At 40.9% G+C, this 25,422-nt stretch overlaps 1 protein-coding gene across 1 annotated transcript in view; it reads left to right on the forward strand.

Moving 5' to 3' along the window:
• LOC117542614 (exostosin-1b-like) overlaps positions 1–25,084 on the forward strand; it is a 121,656-nt gene extending 96,572 nt beyond the window's left edge. The window contains 7 exon segments of the mRNA XM_034210395.1: positions 1,062–1,129; positions 1,131–1,181; positions 5,873–5,968; positions 15,442–15,531; positions 17,393–17,553; positions 18,848–19,019; positions 21,187–25,084. Coding sequence (XP_034066286.1) covers positions 1,062–1,129; positions 1,131–1,181; positions 5,873–5,968; positions 15,442–15,531; positions 17,393–17,553; positions 18,848–19,019; positions 21,187–21,372 — 824 coding nt within the window. The 3' untranslated portion in view covers positions 21,373–25,084.
• Positions 25,085–25,422: the final 338 nt, after the last annotated feature.

The raw sequence follows: 25,422 nt of genomic DNA on the forward strand, positions 1-25,422 counted from the left end.
TAAACAGACAGTCATTTTGTGGCCTTAAGACCTTCGTGATTTGCAACTAAACCATGAGAAGCAACTAAAAGTACACACAAGTATGTAAACATGCATGACACATCATTTTGGCCAGTGTCATTGTTGGTATTAAATCGCCTCCAACAGCTGGATCGATCCAAAGCAGCCTTTTGTGTTTCCATAAACATTTAGCTTGTTGAATGATGTGATAAGCTGATAGAGGACGTGATAAAAGCCTCTTAGAATCATGAGCTCAGGACAGAAAACAGCATCCACATTAAAAGAAAAAGCTGTTATTCATCTCCAGGATTTGTCAAATGTTTCATGGAGGTCTGTTTATGAGCTTGTAACCAGTTTGCCATACATCCTGTGTCTTTACAAACTCTGCACACTCTAAACTTTTTCATTACAAATCACAAGGATAGTTTAACAAGTTTTAAGACTGCTTTAAGTACCTCATCATAAAAGTTGCTCAGTGGCAGAATGGAGACGTGGCTAATGCTTTCTCTTCTGTGTTATGCTTTGTTGGTTTGGGTTAGATTACATTTAAATTAGGAAAAGTTGAACGTCCTCTATGTTCTCTCTCGCTCATGCTCAATATCTTATTTCCTGCTTAGATTAATCTATTGCAGCATCAAGTCGGACTAAATTTAAAGTCACGTCAGCACTTAGTCGTCCGTTCACTGGGTTCCAGACTCCAGCCGACAAGTTTCCAAAATGAAATATTCAGCGATCAAGAGATTTGGCATTTTCAAAACACATTAACGCTGTTGAATATTTTTAAGCTGATCTTGAGAACGTACTTCCCTTACAATTATATCATCTATATTTTTTGCACCGCTGACAGACTCGTTTCAAGTAACATCTTAAAAATCTCTCTGAAAATAGATATGAAGTGTTTGTAAGTGAGAGCCTTCAGTTCTCGTTGCCCTTTCTTCTCTTCAAAGAGCCTGATATTGCATTGATGGCTGACAGACGGCTCTCTGTGTTCCAGCCAGTGTTGTTGTCCTGGATTTCTTAACACTGCATTAACAAGTGATCATCTTTCTGTTGTTTTCCAGGCATTAAACCGTACCCCAAGTTCACAGCAGTCATCCATGCCGTCTCTCCTCTGGTGTCGCAGTCCCAGCCCAATACTCAAGCTGCTGGTCGCGGTGGCCAAGTCCCAGTACTGTGCACAGGTAGTGTGTTGGTGTGTGTGTGTGTGTGGTGTGTGTGTGTGTGTGTGTGTGTGTGTGTGTGTGTGTGTGTGTGTGTGTGTGTGTGTGTGTGTGGTGTGTGTGTGTGTGTGTGTGTGTGTGTGTGTGTGTGTGTGTGTGTGTGTGTGATGTGTGTGGTGTGTGTGTGTGTGTGTGTGTGTGTGTGTGTGTGTGGTGTGTGGTGTGTGTGTGTGTGTGTGTGGTGTGTGTGTGTGTGTGTGTGTGTGTGTGTGTGTGTGTGTGTGTGTGTGTGTGTGTGTGTGTGTGTGTGGTGTGTGTGTGTGTGTGTGGTGTGTGTGTGTGTGTGTGTGTGTGTGTGTGTGTGGTGTGTGTGTGTGTGTGTGTGTGTGTGTGTGTGTGTGTGTGTGTGTGTGTGTGTGTTCCCAGAATCCTCCGCATTTTCCTACCAAAGCACCAACAGAACTCATCCCTGTGTGTGTGTTAACACCGGTGGATTGAATTAGAGCAATTTGTAGCAGTGCTACATCTGTCTCCATGGCAGCGAAACCCCCTTCAGCACAGCTGGAGACGGCATGTATTGATTCCCCTGCTTGCTCCTTACCAGCACGGGAAATGAAATGGAATTTGCTCTCCAAAGGCCGGTTGCTGGTGTGTGTGTGTGTGTGTGTTTGCAAGTGTGTGTCTTTTTTTGTTTGGCCAGCAGAGTGTATGAGTAAGCGACTTTGTATTTTGTGTGTGTGTGTGTGTGTGTGGTGTGTGGTGTGTGTGTGGTGTGTGTGTGTGTGTGTGTGTGTGTGTGTGTGTGTGGTGTGTGTGTGTGTGTGTGTGTGTGTGTGTGTGTGTGTGTGTGTGTGTGTGTGTGTGTGTGTGTGTGTGTGTGTGTGGTTGTGTGTGTGTGTGTTGTGTGTGTGTGTGTGTCGTGTGTGTGTGTGTGTGTGTGTGTGTGTGTGTGTGTGTGTTGGTTTGGGCAGTTCTATCTAAAAATGAATGTGTGTTGCGTAGGTGGGCTCTTTGCACATGTGTATATTTCAAGCTTGTGTGTATTTTGTGTCTGAGGTTGTATCTGTGTACGTACTGTCCATGTAAGTGGTTGGACTCTTTGTGTACTGATAATTGTTTGTTGATATGTTTTTATACTCATCCAAAAAACGAAACCTGGTCCAATACCTTATTTTTAGGAATATTAACCAAATCTACCAAAACGAAGACATTTACTCCAAACTTCCAATGATCAAATTTAGTAGAATATTTTTCTTGGGTGCTAAATGTCCGTGCTCTAGATTTACAGTATCGACACTTTCGTTTAGATAACCTTGATGACACTGCTATGATTTTCTGAAAGATAAACTCTCCCCAACATTTATATATCTCTTATAATGAGTATTACTCATCGAGTCACCATTGAACTAATTATCTGTGAAATGTAAAATTGGCCCTTTAAATGTGTTTGACCAAACATAACCAGTACAAGAATGTTGCCTTAATTAAGTCAAGTGTAATGAACAAAGCTATTGATCTTGACAGTTTATTCTGATGAAACACTTTCCCCTAAAGATTCTCTGACTCGAGATTCTCTTACTCGATAAGCTCCAGTAGGCGTATAAGTGGGCCTTTTTAACTGCCGTGTCAAGGTAAAAAATGATCTGTCAAGCTAAAATGTGTAGCCAACATAGAAGAAAATTGAGGAATGCTATAATGCTGATGATGCCCTGTTGTGATACTTTTCAAAACTGTGGAACAAGTGATTAAGTGGCCTGTGAGTAGAGATTGTTTTGTCAACCAGCCGAATTCAGATTAATGATTGTAATGTATGATCAACTAATAGGAAAAGTACCGATCGAAGCAAGCAATTGATTCCAGAGATGTTGTGTTTCAGGCACATTTCGATCACTATAGAGGTTTGATGGTGCTACATCAGTGTGGTTATACCCAAGTGGTAGATCCACTTTTAGCCAACATTACTTTAAAATAATCTGTACATTTTTCTGGAGGTGCTTCTGTGTTTGCCTTCTCCAGGCTGTGCATGCTGAGTGGAGAGCCAGGTACACAGTCGGGGTGTTTTCTTCCACTCTGAGCACACTGAAAAGAGGAGAAAGAGTGGGGGGGGGGGGCGCTGCTGAGGAAAGGGATATAAATAAATGAATGGAGAGGAGAGGAGAGAATGAAAGAACTCAGAGGGCGGAGGAGCCTAAATTGGAAGCAAGAAAGCTTTTGAGGCGTCTTCTGACATAGTGGATCTCCTGCTGCGTGCACATGCATTCTTCCACTTGTGCTATAGATACACCAACCGCTTTTTCACCCCTTTCCTCCAGTCATATACACACAAACATGCAGGCATGCATACACAATGCCATCATCAGCACCCTGAGAGTGCTGGTGGGCTTGACAGAGACACCATCTGTCTTTCTAATAAAGGACTAGAGCCCGTGTAAGAAGAGAACAACACGTTTCTCAGCTGTGTGTGTGCAGAGATCCACACTGTATACCTGTTGTCTCACAATGACAAACACTTTCTCTCCTTTTGAGCGATGCTTGTTTTGCTTTTTATCCAAACCGTCTTATAATAATGTGATTTTGCATCCATCAATTCATCAAACAGCTGTGTGTCATCCTTTTTTTTTTATAGACAAGTGGACATATTTCCACACAGCTGCTGTATACTGTAGGTACAGGGCAAATACCTTGATACAGGCCATCCAAATGGCTTCAAGCTCATAATTTGGCAGGTCCAGTCAGAGCGCAGCGTCCCCGAGGGCTTGCGGCTGGCGTAGTTAATGTCAGAATCATGTGAATTGTTATTGATCCCCGCAGGGAGATTCTTGTGGTTTGCCTGTATCAGGAACGCCAGGATCTGCCATTGATTAATTTAACGACATTTTCAAGGACATTTCAGCGGGGCAGATGTGAGCTTGACACACAGGAAGAGATGAAGATGTGTTCCTATCGCTTTCCTTATTATTAATAACTGGGTATTGTATTTCCCAAATGCTCAGGCAAAAATAATTCCAAGAGGATAAAATATGTTGTATTATTAGTTTTAACTGTTTGGCTCAATGTATGTAATCATTTATCAACCTCGATTTCATGGGTTCATTTACTGTACAAATAATGATCAGATCAAACTTCAAAACATACTCCACTCCTTTTGGAGATTGTTTTTTCTGACAAAATGCTGGCATGCATACTAAAATGTATCACATTTTGAATGTGGTTTTCAACAGCATGACTGAAATGAGGAACTGGAAGTGAAGGCATGGCAGATGGTGGTGCTGGAGCTCCAGGCAAAGCTCACACGGCAAGAAACTAATAAATCTTAGAGAACATATTTTTCACCTGCCATTTGTAAAGTTTGAAATGTCAAAAGAAGGGGGGGGTGAAAGATTCAACTTGATATGCAATCCATCTTCACATTCTCCTCATAGTTTCAGATGATTTGAGCTGCATGGTAACTGCACTAATATTAGACTTCCGTCATTAATGTACACTATATTATTATATATATTAAAGCCAATAGCATGTAGTTTGTACATACTGATGTCCATTGTCAACCCCCCAACACACTTACCTAGCTTACTAGCTAATGTAGCTTGTTAGCGTTAGCGCCATGAGTTGGTTAAAAAAATTGCTGTTATCATAACATATTGTAAAAATGGGCCTTAATTTTCACCTATTGTCACATATATGAGTCATAGTCTAAAGCTAAGGGAAAAGCATGTTAGACTTAGTATAATAGGAATCCTATTATGAGGAAACACATGATCACACCTGTGTCATTGCTTACGTTCTGAAAAACAATTCGTTTTTAATTTATACACTAGAGAAGCTTTAGGATGAGAACTTACCAGTTGATTTAGGAAAGGTAACCATATTGTTGTCCAATAAAGAGCAGGATGTTGCTAATGAGCAGTTAACACTAATGTCATGGTACCATAACCTTGAAGTGACCAGAAGCAAGGATTTGTTTTTGTCGTATTAGCCAGGTGAGCAAATATCACTGAATAGGCAGCATCTTGAGTCTGATATCTAGATATTTGTATTACTAGACCAAACTCAAGCTTGATGGGCCTGCCATGTCCCTGTGATGCAAAGCTAAGTTTGCTAGGCTGTGATTGGAGTAATAGCCAGTTTGGGGAAGGGGTGGTTAATCAAACTTTTTCACAAAACTATAAAACTTGCTGAGATATAAGAATGGAAGACTGTGTGTAAGGTCAGATGGAGGTCATGTTTTGTGTGTGTATGTGTGTGTTTCTCATCAAACATTAACATGTCTGGAATTGAACTGCAGTGGATGGGAGCAGGTTAAACTGCATGTGAAATGTGAATGTCGCTGAACAGCAGTCCAAGCATGATAAAACATTAGTCTTTCATGTTTAACGGTCATGTGGAGTGAGATCAGATGGGCCGGAAAAGTGTTCAGCGAAACGTGGTAGTTAGAAATGATATGTGACAATGGGACATGATTGGTTAAGCGCTGAATTTTTATGAACCACCCTGGAGCCATAATTGGAATTATTTTATCACTGGAGTTGCCCTTCTGGCTCTTTAACGTTTAATCAGTCTGTAATACGGTGACATTTGCTGGCCTTAGGTCCCGTAAATATCACATGTTCAGCTAGCTTGGAAGTGCTGCGAGTTGTTTAGGTTAGAGAATCAAATTAGATATAATTCAGTTATTTGCAGGTGATAATAAAACCTTTTCTTCCATCTTTTAGATCATTGTCCTGTGGAATTGTGACAAGCCTCTCCCTGCCAAGCACCGCTGGCCGGCCACATCTGTGCCCGTCATCGTCATCGAGGGGGAGAATAAGGTGAGACTAAACCCTTTTTTTTTACCCTTAAGATGTGATCACTATCATTTCTAATTACACAGCTCTTCTTATGCATTTTCTCTAAGTGTAAAGCTACTGTATCTCTGCCCATTTCATTCAGTCGGAGAGTTTCTGGGAGTTAATGAGTTTCGATTTGTGCTGCACTGATTCCATTAAAGGACATTTTTTGTGGTTTCAATTAAAGCTTAGTAATAGGAATAATATACATCGGAGGGGGCAAAGCGTGGCGAGAAGCTAATGCATATTGTTAGGAAAGATAAGGAGGCAATAACCGCTAAGTGGCTTTTATTTATCCTTAATGTTTTTATTGCATTTTGCTCTTTAATCATAATTAAATGAAGAGTCACACAATCTCTCTGGAGGAATAAGTCACAGTTGATTTATCAAAATGCACTTTGGATAAACACAATAAATACAAGTCCAGAAGACGAGACACGGATGTAATTATTTTTCAGCTTATATTTTATTAAATGTGTTTAATAACTCATGACCCTCAAATCTATGCAGCCGTCTAAATGCATGAGTACAAAATCTTTATTTATATGCTTTTTAGATATTCAACAGATGACTTTTGTTAAGCTCGAAAATCAGAATTTCAATCATTCTAAATATTTTGTTCAAACTTACAATGAAAATCTAAATATATTCAGTTATAGAGAGTTGTTATCGAATAATTGTAGATTATGCTTTGTGTTGAATGACTATTTGCTTAATTGACATCTCCTTTCACCAACATCACTACGTCAACTTATCTGTTTTCTCAATATGTTTAAGTACACAGGGAAAAAATATCACAAAAAGTATTAGTATAAGAATAAAATCTTTATTTAAATATATACTTTTCAGAGATTCAACTAAAGATGACTGTTGTTAAGGGTCAAAATGCCCAATCAGTAATGTGATATCTTAAAACAACTTGTTTTTATTCAAACATACTGTACTATGAAGAGTCTCAATATATTCAGTTAATAAGCTGCCACTAGAGAGTAGTTATACAATAGTTATTATGCTTTCTCTGTTGTCTTTCACCAACATCACTACCTTAACTTTATCTGTTTTCTCAATATCTCAAGTACACAGGGGGAAAAAAGAAAAAAAAAATGACTCAAAAAAGGATTGTTTACCATGAGTAAGGGAATTTTCTCAGTAGATGTTCTCATGTCAGTCTGGAGATTAGTTTGTTTTCATGTGTTCTTATGACTGACACTGTCACAGGAGAGTGAAGTTAAGCTCCCAGCCTCAGTGCAACCATATTAGGCTGAAGACTCTTCCCTGGTGAAGGGCTCTCTGTGTTTCTCTTGACCTCCCTGTGACCCCTGCTTGTCAGAGTCAAAGGTCAGACGTTGACACAGGGTGAATATTGGCCTCTAAACGCTGATCTGAGTTATTTTTTTGGAAAAGGAAACAGGATCTGGTCGCTCATCTGTATTTGGGGATGTCAGACTCATCCGATACAGTTCTCTCCACCTTCTTTAGTGAGGACTTAACTTCAGCTGCCAATCAGAGGAAGTGGTTTCCACATCAGTGTCAGTCACCCGGCGGTAGGCTGGGTTTATGGTTTACCTCTCCGAGTGCTTTCTCCCAAGCTGTCAATCACAGTGGGAGGGTTCTGTGTGACCGTGGAAAGTGAGCAAAACAGGCTGTGTGTGTGTGTGTGTGTGTGTGTGTGTGTGTGTGTGTGTGTGTGTGTGTGTGTGTGTGTGTGTGTGTGTGTGTGTGTGTGTGTGTGTGTGTGTGTGTGTGTGTGTGTGTGTGTGTGTGTGTGTGTTTGTGTGTGTGTGTTTGTGTGTGTGTTTGGTGTGTGTGTGTGTGTGGTGTGTGTAGTGTGTGTGTGTTGTGTGTGTGTGTGTGTGTGTGTGTGTGTGTGTGTGTGTGTGGTGTGGTGTGTGTGTTGTGTTGTGTGTGTGTGTGTGTGTGTGTGTGTGTGTGTGTTGTGTGTGTGTGGTGTGTGTGTGTGTGTGTGTGTGTGTGTGTGGTTTGTTGTGCTGACTGTGGCGAGGCAAGCTGTGTTCCTCCACCCCACGGAGGGAGAAAGAGAGAGAGAGAGTTTATCATCTCTTCTGCTTGACTCTTTCTTACTGATCCCTGTCTCTTTCATCCCCTCTCTCATTTACATGTCCTCTCTTTTCCCTCTTTATCGTTTTCTCATCCTTTTTTTAATCCATCTTTTCATTCCCCTTTTCGCTCTTATTTTACACAGTCTTCTCAAAACTTGAGCCTGAATTTTTTTAATAACTCTTAGTCCCCTGATGGATCCTTTCCCCCAATTTCTTTTTTTTATCTTTTTTTCTTTTCAATCAACACTTACGTTTTGTTTTCTGCAAAGTTTCCAAGCATAAAGGCCTAAATTCTGATCCAATGTCTCCACGTTGCCATTGTAGAGTAGTTTGAGTCACACACAGCCATGAATTCTCACCAACGCACCAAATCCGCAGCTTAAAATAGTCCTGAGCATTCACTCCAGTTTGAGTGCATATTGCAAAAATTGGCCATCTGTGTTGGAAATCACTGAGCCTTTTTAAGATTGACAAACATTGTTAGCGTGTCTCTTGTCATGGAATTTGTTGAAAGTTAGAACAACATGGAATAACACCACCTTATCATCAACAGTGTTCCCTCTCTTCCTCTCTCTGTCCCTCCTTCTGTCTCTCTGGCAAGTTGGCCAAAAGGCTGCTTTAGGACTGTTGATTTAAGCCGTGTGAGAATCCCTGCAGCGCTTAATATGGTTTACACAAACGGGTGGTCCTCGTCTCTCCCTGCTCTGCTGCTGTCCTTTAGAGAGGAGGTGAAGCGCTGGAGGCTGATTCCTGCAGTAAGAGCTCACATTCCTGGAGAGCACCAAGAAGCCCCGGGCTAATGTGTCACACTTCTAACGTTACAAACCATCGGGGAGTTGGAAACACCAGCCTCTCATCCTCTCTTTATTTTTGTTCGTCCCTTTTTGCTTTTGTCTCGCCGCCACTTTCTCCCCTCTTGTCTCTAACTCTTCTTCGCTGGTATTCCCGCTGACACGTTCCAGTGAAAAACATGGGATAGTTTCTCTCTACAGGCCTGCAGGATATTAGAGCAGTGACAGTGGAATCTCTCCTCTCCACTCTCATGTTCTCCCTCCTTGTCTCTTTGTTAATACTAATGTCACTCTCTAGACTTGGCTCCTCCGACCTTGTTAACTGAGAGAGACAGTAACTTTGAGATGCTGGTGCTGCTTCTGGTGGGTTTTTGGGGAGAAGAGGAATCCAAAATGGCACTTGTACGAGCCCAAACACAGAAATCAAGGCTCCGCTGTAGGAGATGGTGGATGGAAATCCATGATTCATACTTAATTGTATGGCTTTAGATGTAAAAACAGTAAAAACCTTATTGTGTTGCCTATTTATGACATTTAAGCAACATTATGTTCAATCTGCCTTTTTCATCACCAAATGGATCTCATATTTTTCTTTATTAAAGATGTTTTTGGGCCAGAGAGTGCCTTTATTGGAGATGCAGGGTTATGAGAGGAGATAGAGGGGAGACATGTTCGGTGGGCCAGGGTTTCGAACCAGCTTACATGGCAGCGGACACTTCTATTGGCCATCAGCTCTAACAACTGAGCTATCCAGCAAACCGATCTCACAAACTTTTAAACAAATGAATCATGAACATCTGCTGCTCTAAAAGTTAGAAATCAGGTTTTAAAGGGCACCTATTATGCAAAATCCACTTTTTCATGTCATTTATACATAAACATGTGTCCCCCTCTGTGTAAAGAGATTCTGAAAGTTTCAGAAAAAAAGATTTGCTCACTTTTTGTCCTGATCCATTTATATAAAAACCTGTCTGTAAATGAGCTGATCAGATTTTGGCCACTTTATGATGTCATAACGATGTTCTGGCTTGTGTAACCATTAGCCAATCACCAACCAGGTAACCCCCCCCCCCCCCCCCCGCCCCACCTTATCACCTGAATCTCCTCCTAGAGCACCATTGTGTTCTTTGTAACCAAATATCTCTCAGAGGGGCGTGGGGAGGGGCTCCTTATTTTCATCTAAAGTAACAGACAGAGAATCAGCACTTTGGTGTTTGGAGCCAAACACTTCAGAGACATGTTTTGTATATATCTGAGACCTATAATATATTGATGAAAAACAGTATAATAGGGGACCTTTAAACACTTTATTGTTAGTATTTAACAGTATTAAATACAGTTATTTTGTATTATGTTGCCCAGTCAACTGATATGTGAATGCAATCTATTTCTCTTTTTTTTACCAACATTTGTAGGTAATATCGCCTGGACTATAATACAAAATCGGTATCAGAATCAGTTTCTTCCTCCATGAATCAGAATAGACTGGTTTTGCAGCAATAACAAATTATTATGTAATGGCATACCGAGCTGTAGCTTTTCAAATTGTAAAGATTTGCTGCTCTCTCTATCTTTCATCACCATTGTTTACCTCAAACTAAGTGCTGCCTTAAGAACACCGGCTAGACGTCTGGAAAATGAAATCATGACAGCTTTGAATACTGCAAGCTGATGGCCCTGACGATTCATAAAATAAAAAAAGCTTATTTATTATTTAGCCACATCCTGCAACAGCTAATCAAATGAGTCAGAACCCAAACACTGAAGCAAATCATGACCGTTATACATTTGAGGATGTTTTTTTAATTAGGTATTGATGTACTTGTCTCTGGTGTAGGTGATTTAACCCCTTAACTGATGTAATTCTAAAACTAAAGTCTTTAAAGTTTTGGTTGGCTTAAATGAGCATCTTGAAGACATCACCTCGGGCCTTTTTCAATACTTTACGACATTTTAAACACTAACAGTTGGTCGATAATAAAAATAAATCATTATCTGCAGTTACCAGAATGGAAAACAGGCTCCTCACAGCTCCACAGTAAAGTATTTTCTCTGGGTGTTTGTTGCTGCCGTCGGCTGTAGGAGTGATGAAGACCTGTTGAGAGTGAGTCACCGCGCTTGAACGCATCACGCAGACAATGCCAGGAGTTGATATAGAAAGAAGTTCAACACTGACTATCCTCCAATGTAAATAAAAGGGCTTTTCAGTTTAGGCGGCGATTCAAAAGAACATTTTTCTTATTTTCCTGACCTTCAGTGCTGTGCTCCATAACTGAATAACAGGCTGTTAGTGTGTATATGTTTAAACTGTGTATCTGTGTCTACGTCCATTAAAGTTATGTTTCGTGAGCTGCATCTTGTTTGTGTGGGAGGTTGTTTAAGCCCGAGCACACATCCAGCAACCACCACACACACTTCGTCAACAAGAAACTGCTGTTTTCTCATCCGAGCGCTTTTCATCACAGAAACACACCGAGAGACTTCCCCGTCTAAATGTCCTCAAGATGTTGCTCTCTACATCCGCCCACCAGGCCCCGGACACCATCACTCTCTGTGCTTCCAGTAAATATTCAAGGACTGTCATGTAATGTTTGGTTTAATTTGCCGTTAGATAAATGCACTCGGTTTATAAACAGTGGTGGATCGGAGCGGTAAACGTATCCCATATGCAGGACACATGAATCATGCTGTATGTGTCTTGCTGCATTTATGTGTTTTTATTGATTTAAAAGAGAAAGACGAGCCTGCGGCAGTAATGGAAACTTGTATCAGCACTTTATCACTGTTGGAAATGGGAGGGCAGTAAAGCGTAGGATATTGGCTTTTCTCTTCTTCTCTGTGCGCTGTTGTTTGTTGATGCGATGGCTTGTTGTCTCCCGTGAATCTTTAAGGCGTCATCAAAAATACATAGAGTTGATAGTTGAAGCAGAAAAGTTTTTAGAAAATGTATCTCCCGGTGAAGCTCTGCCAGTGTATATGATTTAAAAACTCCTGAGCTTTGGGTAAGGCAAGGCAAGTTTATTTATATAGCACCTTTCAACACAAGGCAATTCAAAGTGCTTTACAAAAATGAAACACATTAAGAAAATGGCATTTAAAAACAGTCATTAAAAAGCAAAGATAATAAAATAAACATTAAAAGAAAAAATACATGGCTAAAAGTTACAGTGCAGTTTAAGATATGAATAGTTCAATTAAAAGCTGCGGCAAAAAGAAAAGTCTTCAGCCTGGATTTAAAAGTAGTCAGAGTTGCAGCGGACCGGCAGATTTCTGGGAGTTTGTTCCAGATATTTGGAGCATAATTACTAGGGATGTAACGATACCAAAAACTCACGGTACGATAATATCGTGATAAAAAGTCCACGGTACGATATTTATCGCGATATTGAAAAATAAAGAAAAAAATGTGAATTATTTTTTATTTTTACTTGAATTTTTTTTCTTTATTAAATAATAAATCTGATTTGTACAGCATTTTAGTAGGATAGTAGTATTTTAAAGTGTCAACAATATAATAATCAGACCCTGCAATAGAATAAATCAAGTTTCACTTTAGTTTTTCAAGTAACTCAACTCTAACTCACTCACTCAGCATCATCAAGGTTATCTTTTAGGAATATGAGCATGTCCACATTTCGAGGTTGAAGCTGGGATGTTTGGGCGTTTACAATATCCCCTGCTGTGGAAAAAAACTCTCTTGCTTGGTACTGATGTTGCTGGGACAGAGAGATATGCTTTGGTCATGGGTAACAGCAGTGGGTAAAACTGTGCATTGTCTCTCCACCACTTCAAAAACAATACAGTTTTTGCCAAGAAGGTGAGGCTTATTGACAGGGCGAGATATACAGTACATATACTGTTGGTACTTGTCAATGTCTGTAGGTATGTACATGTAGCCCTGTAAATACGATGTCCTTTATTGTTATCTATTGTGTTATGTTCATGTTGTAACTTACTTGCTGCCATGTTGGACATTTTAAGGTCTCCCTTAAAAAAGAGATTGATGATCTCAATGGGACCATCTGGTTGAATAAAGGTTTAAAAAAAAAAACGCGGTATATTTTGTCAGTCTCACGACGGTATTGAGACATTTATTTATCGCGATAGTCGATATATCGTTACATCCCTAAAAATTACTGAACGCTGCTTCTCCATGTTTAGTTCTGACTCTAGGGACAGAAAGCTGTCCAGTCCCTGAAGACCTGAGAGTTCTGGATGGTTCATAATTTAGCAGGAGGTCAGAAATGTATTTTGGGCCTAAACCATTCAAAGTTTTATAAACCAGCAGCAGTATTTTTTAAATCAATTCTTTGACACACAGGAAGCCAGTGTAAAGACTTCAGAACTGGAGTGATGTGATCCACTTTCTTAGTGTTAGTGAGGACTCGAGCAGCAGTGTTCTGAATCAGCTGCAGCTTTCTAATGGATTTTTTAGTGAGACCTGTAAAGACACCATTGCAGTAGTCGAGTCTACTGAAGATATAAGCATGGACAAGTTTTTCCAAATCCTGCTGTGACATTAGTCTTCTAATCCTATATTCTTTAGGTGATAGTAGGCTGATTTAGTAACTGTTTTAATGTGACCGTTGAAACTCAGGTCAGAGTCCATGACTACACCTAGATTTCTGGCTTTATCTGTTGTTTTGAACATTGCAGGCTGAAGCTCAGCACTAACCTTTATACGTTCTGCCTTGGCTCCAAAAACCATTACCTCAGTTTTATCTTTGTTTAATTGGAGAAAGTTCTGACACATCCAGTTATTGATTAGTTCAATGCACTTACTCAGTGTTTGAATTGGAGGATAGTCTCCTGGTGAAATGGTTACGTAAATGTGTGTGTCATCCGCATAGCTATGGTAACTTATTTTGTTGTTTTTCATTATCTGAGCCAGTGGTAGCATGTAGATGTTAAAGAGAAGAGGCCCCAAGATGGAGCCTTGAGGAACCCCACATGTCATATTTGTCAACTCAGATGTGTATTTACCTATAGAAACAAAGTTGTTTCTGTCCTTTAGGTAGGATTCAAACCAATTTAGAACTGTTTCCGAAAGTCCCACCCAGTTTTCCAGTCGGTCTAGTAATATGTTGTGGTCAACAGTGTCAAACACAGCACTGAGATCTAATAATACTAACACTGAAGTTCTGCCACTGTCTGTTTAACTGGATGTCATTGAAGACCTTTACAAGAGCAGTCTCAGTGCTGTGGTTTGGACGAAAGCCTGGCTGGAACACATCGAAACAGTTATTTAAATGCAAGAAATTACTCAACTGTTGAAAAACTACTTTTTCAATGATTTTACCTAGAAATGGGAGGTTTGATATGGGCCTGTAATTGTTCATTACTGAAGCATCTAGATTATTCTTTTTTAGGAGCGGTTTAATGACTGCAGTTTTCAGGGCCTGTGGAAAAACACCTGAGTGAAGAGATTTGTTTACTATATGAAGTAGATCTGAGGCCATGCAATGAAAAACATTTTTGAAAAATCCTGTTGGAATAATATCAAGGCAGCAGGAGGAGGATTTCAGAAGTTGAATAATGTCCTCTAGGTTTTTATCATTAATCTGATGAAATTGTGTCATGGTGTTTGAATTGATTTTAAGTGGACACAGGGACAAAACATTTGCTGTACCTGATACAGAGGCACTGACTGATTGTCTGATTTTCTGAATTTTGGTGGATAGAAATTCAGAGGCTACTGACACTGTCACTGTTTGTTAGTCTGTCGACGGTAGCAAATAAGGCACGTGCGTTGTTTTAGTTTTTGCTAATGATGTCAGAGAAGAAAGACTGTGGTGCATTTTTAAATTCCAAATTATAATGGCCAAGTCTCTCTTTATAGATTTCAAAATTAACCTGGAGATTTGTTTTTCGCCACCTACGTTCAGCTTTTCGACACTCTCTTAGGTAGAAACTGAAAGAACAAAACGTCAGGGTAGCTAAGATCATCCTTAACAATTATATAAGCCATGTGTTTACACTACCTCTGGATCGTTTGACTACTTTAACGTGAAAAGTGTCATGTGAACTCACAAGGATCACCAGTTCATTGCATTGTATTGTCTTTCAGCTCATTGTTTGTTTTTTTTGGCACACAGATTGACTGTATTGTTTCACTCGCACAACTCTAAAGCTGGACTTTGGCTTTAATTACGCCCACAATTGGCAGCCCCCCAAAACTGTACACTTTATACACGCACCAAACAACAGATAAAGTTAGCTGGAAAACATAGTGGAGCATTTGGCAGCTAAAGTGTTTTCCCTCTGGAGTTGGTAGAGACCAAAATCAGAGCTCAAAAGAAAGATGTTAGATAAAAAAGCCCATATTTTGAGCAAATCCCTCAATTCAACCTCCAAGAAGTAAGAATGACATGAAGCTGTTTCCATTTGGCTCTCGTTTCTATTCATGATCATCTCTCAACTGTTAGTTCAAAAGGCACCTGAATGAAGAAAGGGGCAAACATTTTCCACAACTTTCATAAATATATTTGCTCCTGCCTTTTTTGTGTTCCAGGCTACTAAATGATCACAAATGAAAGCTGTATGAGGGAAATGAACTCCCAACTCCTCTGGTTTTAATCCTCTGTGCTCTGTGTTTCTCCTGCAGGTGATGAGCAGTCGCTTCCTGCCCTACGAGACCATAGTGACCGACGCTGTCCTCAGCCTGGATGAAGACACCGTGTTGTCCACCACAGAGGTTTGTTGTAATATAATAAAGTAGAAAACGTTTGCTCTCTTTCTTGCTGCTTCTTGTCTGTATCGATAGTCTGGTCCTCTTGAGACAAAACAAAGCTCCAAACCCTCTCCATGTGCCCAAAGCAACTCTGATTGCATTTTCTCTCTATATTATTATCACTCTTTTGGTTTGTCCCTGGTGTTTTCAAGTTATCGCTCTGAAACTCAATTCTTAAATCGCTTAAACCACTCTAACTTTTACTCCCAGTGATTTTTTTTCCCTATCCACATCCGCCCTTCTCTTCCCTTTTCTGTCCATTGTGGCGCCTGTAATCACACCGTACCTCCCGAATCCCCTATTGGAGAACAGTATTATGGGCATTTTTGTTCCACATGACTGTTCATGTGTTTCCCGGGGACAGGTTTTGGCGTGGCACCATGGGAAGCCAGATGCTGCTTTAAACAGGGTAGAATTAGATCTCATAAAGGCTGTTTGTGCCGAGGATCAAAATGGCAACTCAGAGCTGGCAGTGGAGGGAAAATCCAGCACCGAAAAAATGAATTGACTCCTGTTGCTCACATGGAGACAGTTGAATCATGTTCACAAACATTAGGGTTTGGGAAAAATAAATGCCAGTAATGTGTATACAATTTAGTGAGAAATAGCATCACTTTCTGGACAGTCTCCTTGTTTTCCTCTTAGCTGAAGATGGTGAGAAGCAGAGCAGATATTCATAATAAAATAAAAACTAGCATCCAGTTCTCCTTTCTGTTTTTTTTTATTTATAATAATGTATTGTAAAATATGCCAGCCATACTTCCGTTTGATTCTGGTTCAACGAGTTTTCCTTGCTACGCTTTTGCCTTGCATTGAAAGTAAGAGCGGAAGAGAAGCAGATCTCTCTTCTCCTCCTCCTCTGGGATTTGTTGGTGAGCACAAATTGTGGCAGGAAGAGATAAATGTGTGTTGTGTTTTAGAGTGAGGTTTGACATAATGTAAGCAGTCTCCGTGAAGTACAGTGTGGTGTAATGCAGAACAGGCTGTTTGAGGAGCAGCTGAGCACTTTTAGATCTTCTCATCTGATTATTTGATTGAATGCTTTGATCGTGTCCTCAGAAGTTCAGGCAGCTGCTGAGAGGAGACTGCTTTGTGCTCGATGAGGTTTTGCCGCTGTTGTGTTTTCCCTATGGTGTGTTACAGTGTGCACAGCCTTTGTTTCTTGTTTTGATCAATTAATACTGTAAATAGAACATGAATTTCAACCAAATGTTATTTCCCACATTTTAAATGTCATGCTTTAAACCTTCAGTGTAGACCTTTTGTCTCCCCCCTCTGGCAGGGAGAGTAATTACAAAACTAGCATGGGAAAGTTACTCACATCGCCAATATGCTCCAAAATACAAAAAGTCCTGCAGTCCGTCTTTAAATGTTAAACTGACAGAATACATATGGCAATACTTATGCTTTATAAATCAAATCAATTAAAGAGTTAGTTAATAAATCGTTTTAATTGTTTTAAAAGTAATGGTTGAAATAAACAACAGGGGTACCTTGGGGTAGTTCATTTGACGCGATTGTGAAGACTGTATGTCATATAAAATATATTGGTAACCGCTGCCGTGATCAACTAGAGAATGACAAATAATAATTCATTAAAGTGTCCTGCTCAAGGAGGATAAACGCCATTTAAAATGTATTTGCCCAACCTGGCAACCCAAAAACTCGAACCAACCAAAAAATGATGAATCATAAGAAAATACATTTTTTATCATGAAATAATTCATCTAAACTTGAAATAGATGAATTATCAGGATGTGTTACTAGTTGTAAATATCATGTTCTGCATCATATATGTTGAAATCTGTATTTTCTTTCTGTCAAGGTGGATTTTGCCTTCACCGTGTGGCAGAGTTTCCCAGAGCGAATCGTTGGGTACCCGGCTCGCAGCCACTTCTGGGACAGCAACAAGGAGCGCTGGGGCTACACGTCCAAATGGACCAATGACTACTCCATGGTGCTGACGGGGGCCGCTATCTACCACCGGTACGGAACACGCCTCACATTAAACACTTCCACTACACCTCCTCTCTGTCTCACTGCGCTCTGCTGTTTCCTCTCATGCTCTTTCACTTCTGCTCTGTTCTCCTTCTGTTGTACGGGGGATCACAGCTCTGCTCTGCTCTCCAGTGTTCAGTCGTCTTTCTTTTGATGCAACACTTTGATGCGGTGATCTGTAGATTATAAAAGTAGGTGTGATGTTCAGTGTTGCACAGCCTCGGGAAACCAGTGTTTTGACACTTGGTATGTTTTATCCCAAAACATTTCAATGTGTCTGCTACAAGGCGTTTCATAGTTCCTGCGTTTAGTTTCACTGCAGGGCTGTCAGCTTTTATATGGTTTCACTCAGCTGTGACGGCCGCAGTCCATTAGGCTGAAGCCAGCCAATCAGAGGAGCCCAACGCTTAATCGCTTTCAATAACTCAGACACTCGATTGTTCTCGAACACCAGCAATCAGTCTGCTGATGGAATCAGAGTTCTGCCCAAAGGCTTCAACCTGGAACGTAAAGGTGTCTCACATGTGTGGTTCTTCTTAATTGAGTTGTCGAAGCAGTTCTTTGTGACTTAGTCAGCATTGTTAGAGAAGAATGTAAAAGCAAATCAATATACAATTTAACGTGTGCAATATGGAAAGGGAAATTAGTTAAAAACACAAAATGTAATCAGACCACATCTCACAGATATACAGTTTTCTCGAACAGAGGCAATTAAAAAAGCAATGAACATCAACAAAGTTGGCAAATCAAATCCTTATTCTGCTTTATTTTCCTATGAAATGCTTTCATCTTTGATTCTTACTGGAGTTACACTTGGGCCAGGATACAGTACACACACACATAATGTGTTTTGAATTTTGGGATGTTCCTCTATGGTCAGAGTTGTGGCTGCTCCCATTGATTTAGGGTCCTAAGGGCCAGTTACAACATATGAGTTGTTTTTATTGCCTGTGCCAAACAAGCATTTAACTGAGAACGATTGAATCAGGGGACGCTTGCTATTTTAATAATGTGCTCTAATTAATATGTCTATAACTATTGCTGCTACATGCCTATTTGCACTATTGTACAGTATATTGTACTGGTGTTTTAATGTTTGGTCATGTTATGTATATTGGAAAATATACTTTTGCTGTTCTAGAAAATGCCAAGACCAATTTACACTGTGGTGGACGCTAAATTAAATCAAATGTATCATTATTTTAGGGTCTCAGGCTTTTTCCAAGCAACCCAAATCATTATTTTCTATATATGTCTAACTCCTCTCTGTCCTCTCTTGCAGGTACTACCATCACCTCTACACCAACTTTTTACCCACAAGTCTGAAGGGCATGGTGGACCAGCTGGCCAATTGTGAGGACATCCTGATGAACTTCCTGGTCTCTGCCGTCACCAAGCTGCCGCCCATCAAGGTCACACAGAAGAAACAGTACAAGGAGACCATGATGGGACAGGTAAGAGTGGATGAAGCCCCTCTCAAGACTGTACGCAGGTCATTTTCAAATGTATTATGGATTACTTAAAGGTCACCTATTGTGCAAAATCCACTGCTAGTGGAGCTTGCTCTTATTGTGCCGCATAAGCGCATAAAGGTGCGCCGCATTTGCGCTTCAGGTGAGGCCCCCTCCGCGAGGTGAGGCCCACGCAGTCTGCGTGATCTGCGTGTAGGGAGGGGCGGCCCTGTGTGTAACAGTAACCAACCAACCAAGGTAAGCCCCCCCCCCCCCCCCCCCCAACTTATCACCTGAATCTCCTCCTAGAGCACCATTGTGTTCTTTGTAACCAAATATCTCTCAGAGGGGCGTGGGGAGGGGCTCCTTATTTTCATCTAAAGTAACAGACAGAGAATCAGCACTTTTGAAACAGGGCTGAAACAGAGGGGATTATGGGATGCTGCAATGATCTGTTTGGTGTTTGGAGCCAAACACTTCAGAGACATGTTTGTATATATCTGAGACCTATAATATATTGATGAAAAACAGTATAATAGGAGACCTTTAAATGAATCAATGGTATTCAACACTGCCAAGGGAAACAGGACACTTGTGAGTAAAAATAAATTGATCTGCATTAAAGAGGATATGATTGAACTCTTCAGAATCTTACATTTAGAGTTATAATATAATCCTCTTTGATTCTATGCTTTTTATAACTGGTGATTCATGCTGGAGCCATCGTTGTTGTCTTCCCAGCATCAGTGTGTGTCATGGCCTCTCAGCATGACTTGCTGCTCCATGAACAGCATGAATGATTCTGTTAAAATGCTTTGACCCGTGGGTAAACAGGACAAGTCACTCACTGTACAGCCCAGAGACAAAGGCACAGAGAGGAGTCGTGTCAGTTTTATGGCTTTTTAGAGTTTTGTAGTCTGACTCCAGTCTCCCAAATACAGAATATGATCCAGCTGATGATTTATTGAGAAGCGTTAATGTCCTTCATCATGTATTAATGGTGTTCTCTTGTCACAGCGTCTGAAATGTGACTGATTGAGTGAAAGGATGCAGATGACTGTTATTGTCGAACTTTCTCCTTTAATGAGAACGTCTCTTTCCTGCCAATGATCTGAGGCTGTGGTTTCTGTCTGGCCCCACATCCATCCCATCGACCCCACTTCACCACGTTCAAAAAAAAGTTCATAACAATTGCTTTTGAAGTGGATCTCAAGTTATACAGCATACACTAGGATATTGTTCCAATGCTTTTTCATGCAGTTTAATTGTTTGTGTTTAAGCTCACTATTCCTACAGTTAATCATTTTATTTTAGCACAGTTTAGCTTCTTTTTGTTTGTTTACCATTTAGCCATTTCCTTATATCTAACCATTTCAAACTGATAACCATACCCCTTAGTTAATTATGTAAAATGTTACTTAAGGTCTTCTTTACTGCTGTTTATCCATTCAAACTAGCTCTTATTATTTGAACTGGTTCACCATTATTTTAAGCTTGTTATGTCAACTGGTTTACCTCAACTATCTAGCTAACTGGTTATTATGACAAAACTGTTTTCCTAGAGATCAGCAGCACAAATCAGGCTATATAAATTCATACCTTGTATATTTCTCCATGTAATTGAGAGACAGCCCTTAGCAAGAGCAGAAGTACATCCTTGAGTATCAGTACCCCGTGGTGATGAATCACTTATCTAAAGCAGGGTGTTGTCCTATCTGGGTAACAGGGGCACTGCGCCCTCATACCAAAATGCCGATATTACCCGTAACATTTAAAAAAAATCTGTTTGTCAAAAACTGTACAATTACTCAAGAAATATGAAATCAGGTCAAATAGACCGTCAGACGCATACAGCTTTGTGTTTACGGAGCTGTGACGTCGCGTTGTTGTTTACGTCTGCGGGGCCATCTTGTATAGGGGCGCCATGTTCTTGTGAGAAAGTATACATCTTAGAAACAAGATCAGCGCCCTCACACTATATTTTTCTAGATAAACCCCTGTAAAGTAATAATTATGTCATCAAATATGTTCTTGTTGTTCTTAGTTTGAATCTTTACGGTTTATTGCACTTATTGTTAGTCACTTTGATAAAAGCCTCAACTCAATGCAATGTAATGTCATTATTTGCTGTAATAATATGAAGCTAACTTTCTTCTTCCTCTTCCCCCAGTCTTCGAGGGCTTCCCGCTGGGCCGACCCGGACCACTTCGCCCAGCGGCAGACCTGCATGAACAAGTTCGCCAACTGGTTTGGCGCCATGCCGCTGGTCCACTCCCAGATGAGGCTGGACCCCGTCCTGTTCAAGGACCAGGTCTCCATCCTGCGCAAGAAATACAGGGACATCGAGAGGCTCTGACAGGACCGGCGCCCCCTCGCGGGAGACCCCACGCAGGGGGAGGCGCGGGAGAGAGACTCGGTGGAGAGCAGAAGGAGTAGTAGGACTCCAGCGGGGTGGACGGGGGGGGCCGCTCTGTCTTCCACTCAGCACATCGCCAACGACCACAGCGCCAGGACGTGACGTGTGGAGGGATGAATAGGAAACAAGCAGATGGCGTTTGGATACAAAAAACACAAACAGAAATCGCAAACAGACAGACAGAGAAGAGTACACAAACTGATGGACATGCCAAACAGTTCTGTATGTTCTGCAAACGTGCAAACACACAGCACACACTACTGACGACAAGAACTCTTGGATAGAATATTTTTTTGTACAACACGAACAAGCACGACATTGACTCTCCTGCTCTCTCGGCACATGTGCAGGAGGGTAGAAGAGGGAAGGTGTACACGGTCACAAACCTGGCAACCCCGCCCACCTACTGATCGCCCCTAGCAACCCTCCCCCTTGCCTGCATCAGGATGTAATACTGGACTACCCAAACCCCTGCTTCATATCCCAGGAAACCCTGTTCTTTAGTTGATTTGATTTCTGTACAAATCAGCTCTCTGGTGTCACTGTTGACTCTCTTCTCTCTAAGAGGTTTCAAATCAGAGCGTCTTCAGTGTCGTATTTCCATTCTCAAAGCAGAAACGTAAACAGCAGTGTCCAACCTGTTAATCAAGTGGCCCGACAAGGTTTCTTTTATAGCAAAGCAGCCATTATTTCTTGCAATTCAAAACACATCCTTGAGCCTGAAAACACCCCCCCCCCCTCCTCGGCTCATTCCTTGATGTGCTGATATGGCTTTTATAATGGTCCCTCCGCTGCCCCGTTATCACTGAGTTAAGTTAGAAAAATATCTACTTTCATATCCCATTTTCCTCTCACACTCACCACGGCATTTGTACATTTCTCCTCTTTTTTTTCTTTTCACTTACTTTCATCATCTTTTATTTCCCCCTCCAAACTCTTCGCTCTTATGCGCGCGCGTGTGTGATTGTGTTTATGTGTGTGCAGAGCCTTGAAAAGTTGGCTCATCCAACCATAAGCTCAAGCGGAGTACATTTTCCTTCCGTTGGAATGAGCATAATGAACATTTCTAGATGAAATGGAGCATAACGTTGCTTTCTAACCCAAACTCGTTTCGCCCATGTATTCTTCCTGCATGGCCTGCAGCACTATCCTTACAGGGAGGAACAGAAACATTTCATACCATCGCAGGTCTTTAGTGACCGGCGTCATTTCACAGGAGTGCTTGTAGAGAGATTCCGTTTTTAAACGCTGAGCGCATCAGTGCCATTCTGTCATCAGGGTCTGCCTTTAAGAATTGTTTATTGCACATCACGTTGCCTACTTCATTTTGAGATGCCTAGACGCTCTTGTGTTGAAATATTCGAGTCATCAGTCCAATGCCATCACAATTTTTTTTTCCCCGTGACATATAAGAGGACCTCGGAGCCATTAAATTGACAAAAGATTTTCTCTTCCATTTGTCAGGCAGAGATATGTTTGGGCTTCAATTAGGTAAAGCTATTTCATTTGGAGTGCAGTTTTATTCCCGGGAGACAAGCTGTTGATGAAACACTCTAACATTAGAGACCGCTGTGATGTGGAGGCAGTGACCCACAAACATGACCTGCTGGCTGATGCTAGCCTTGGGAGGGGGGCTTTTTTTATCCCTTATAACATCTGCTCATATCGCCCATAGTATCCCCGGCAAACCGCCTAACATTTTGCACCTTAAATGACCTTTATTGGTATTGGACAACCAGATCTAAATGCTTAAATTACTAGCTTCAGCGGCTGTGAGCGCAGGCGACTCTCACATTTAGTTTGCAGACACATAAATGAAAGCAGCATGCTTTTAGTGGCCTTTCTGCCAGGCAGGCATTCAGCGTAATGTCTGTTCAGTGTGTTAATCATTAGCTTACATCAACATTGTCATTATCACATGTTTTACTTTGGTTTTTATCTGTTTACGAACAGATTATATGAAATGTATTGGCAAGCCTTTTCAGTGTCAACAAAGGTGTCGTTCATGCTAAGAAGTGTCATATCCAAATGCTGCCATTGCTCGGTTTTCAGCATTTATCAAACAGCAGGACTATCATGTGTTTTTTTCCCCTCATCATTGCATTAAATATCATGTGTGGAGTTACATTCTGCGACTTCAAGTTTGGAGTGTTAGTTGTTTTGCCAGGAGAGATTTACGAGTCACAGCAGTCAACGTTCTCTCGTCTATGGTACAGAACGTGATTCTGGGAACAACACACTCCTTACTCTGTGTGCATCTGGTTCCTATTTCTCCTTCTTTAGAAAACCATATTGTTTGAATCCAAATCAAGCCTTTCATGTCCCATCGTTTGAATCACTGTATGTGGATCATCTCAAGCGTCCCCTAGCTTTGCAGACATTTCAAACGCAAAGCTCACCGCCCATTTCAAATCCATGCGCCTCTCAGCACTGTATATAGGCATATATTTATTTTTTGAAGAAAAAAAACAAAACAGTGTACGATTTAAGATGACGTGGCGCAAACATAAGACTGATCCTGCATCGCTGAGGGGGGTAGTGGTATTTATTCTGATTATTTTCTATGCGCTGCACATTGATCCACAAAGATGCCGATACACAGCTCGTGTTATGTTTCACTGTGCATTGGTTTTCCAGGGAAACTTACTCACACTCTTTCTCAAACCCAACTCCCCAGAGTTGAGTTTTAACTCTAAAAGATTTTATACACCAGTGATCTAGAATTGGATTGGGGCGCACAATCTTGGCTCTGTGCGGGATTCAAATTGCAAAGTCCCCAATAAAGACTACGCCAACTGACACATGGAAAATAATAAGCAGCTGGGTCCTCTGAAGCAGATGGAAACATGTTCAGAGTGTGCTGTAACTTCTTCCCCCCATGCATTACAGTAATGGGTCTGAGGCTGTACACACTGTGTTTAAATTGCCTCTCTCAAAGCCTGCTTTCGGGTCAGATAACATGGCAACAGAGACCTGCTCCATCCCTCAGTTGGCGTGCTGTACAGTATATCGAGTCCGCTGCTCCATCAGAGTGTGACGGATGTGATTTAGGCCACCTGGAAAACCTCTGCATCCGCTTACAAAGCCTCTGTCACCTGATCAGGGGGAACATTATGCAAGTTATCATTGTGTGCATGGAAACAGATGGAACGTTTACCCAAAATGTGCCAGGCAGTTGGTGTTTATAGTGTCGACAGCGTGTGTGCTGGAAACTAGTCTGTTCTTGATTTGTGCCTTTTTATCAACATGTGAGTTCTTGAGATGCCGAGCTCTGTCTGTCCGAGACGCCTCCAGCAGGCGGGCAGCAGGGCCCACAGCCCCGCATTCATACACTGGATGAGTCACAGCTTCCATTCCCTTATTCCAAAACCCTGTTTTCATCTTTGTGTTTGGACACTGTTGCTGAGGCGACAACGTATGACCACTTCCTGTTTGGGATTATTTATCAGAGATTTGGCTGTTTTCACTTTACCAATCAGCAGTAAGATCTGTTGATCCGTATGGACTCAGTCGAGCCCAGCTGTCCCGATGCCTTCTCCTTCCTCCTACCATGTAATTAACAGAAGACTTTTATAGAGGTCACAAATGAAATAGGTAAATGCCAATTTTGTAAGAATGATTTATAAAAAAATAAACTCATATTTGATGATAACTGCATTGCATTGTTCCGTTTTTTTACAGTGTTTTTGAATGTTTGCTGTGAAAATAATTGATATTTTATACTATTGAATTTCACAATAAAGGCCGGTGAAAAGTCATACTTTAGTATTTTAAAACTCATACTATATTTTGCCATTAAAAGTCAGCAAAGAATGGCATAACATGAGTCATCTCATAAAACATTGTCTTTATAATAGTGAGTAGTACAAGTACACTATGCAAAAGTTATAGTAACGATATCCATAATAATTATATAGTATACTATGCAATAATAAAAGACAGTATAGTTAAAAGTTATAAGGAAAATATCAGCGTACAGTGTCATAAAAA

Source organism: Gymnodraco acuticeps, unplaced genomic scaffold, assembly GCF_902827175.1.
Source record: "Gymnodraco acuticeps unplaced genomic scaffold, fGymAcu1.1, whole genome shotgun sequence".
Classification (NCBI taxonomy): Eukaryota; Metazoa; Chordata; class Actinopteri; order Perciformes; family Bathydraconidae; genus Gymnodraco; species Gymnodraco acuticeps.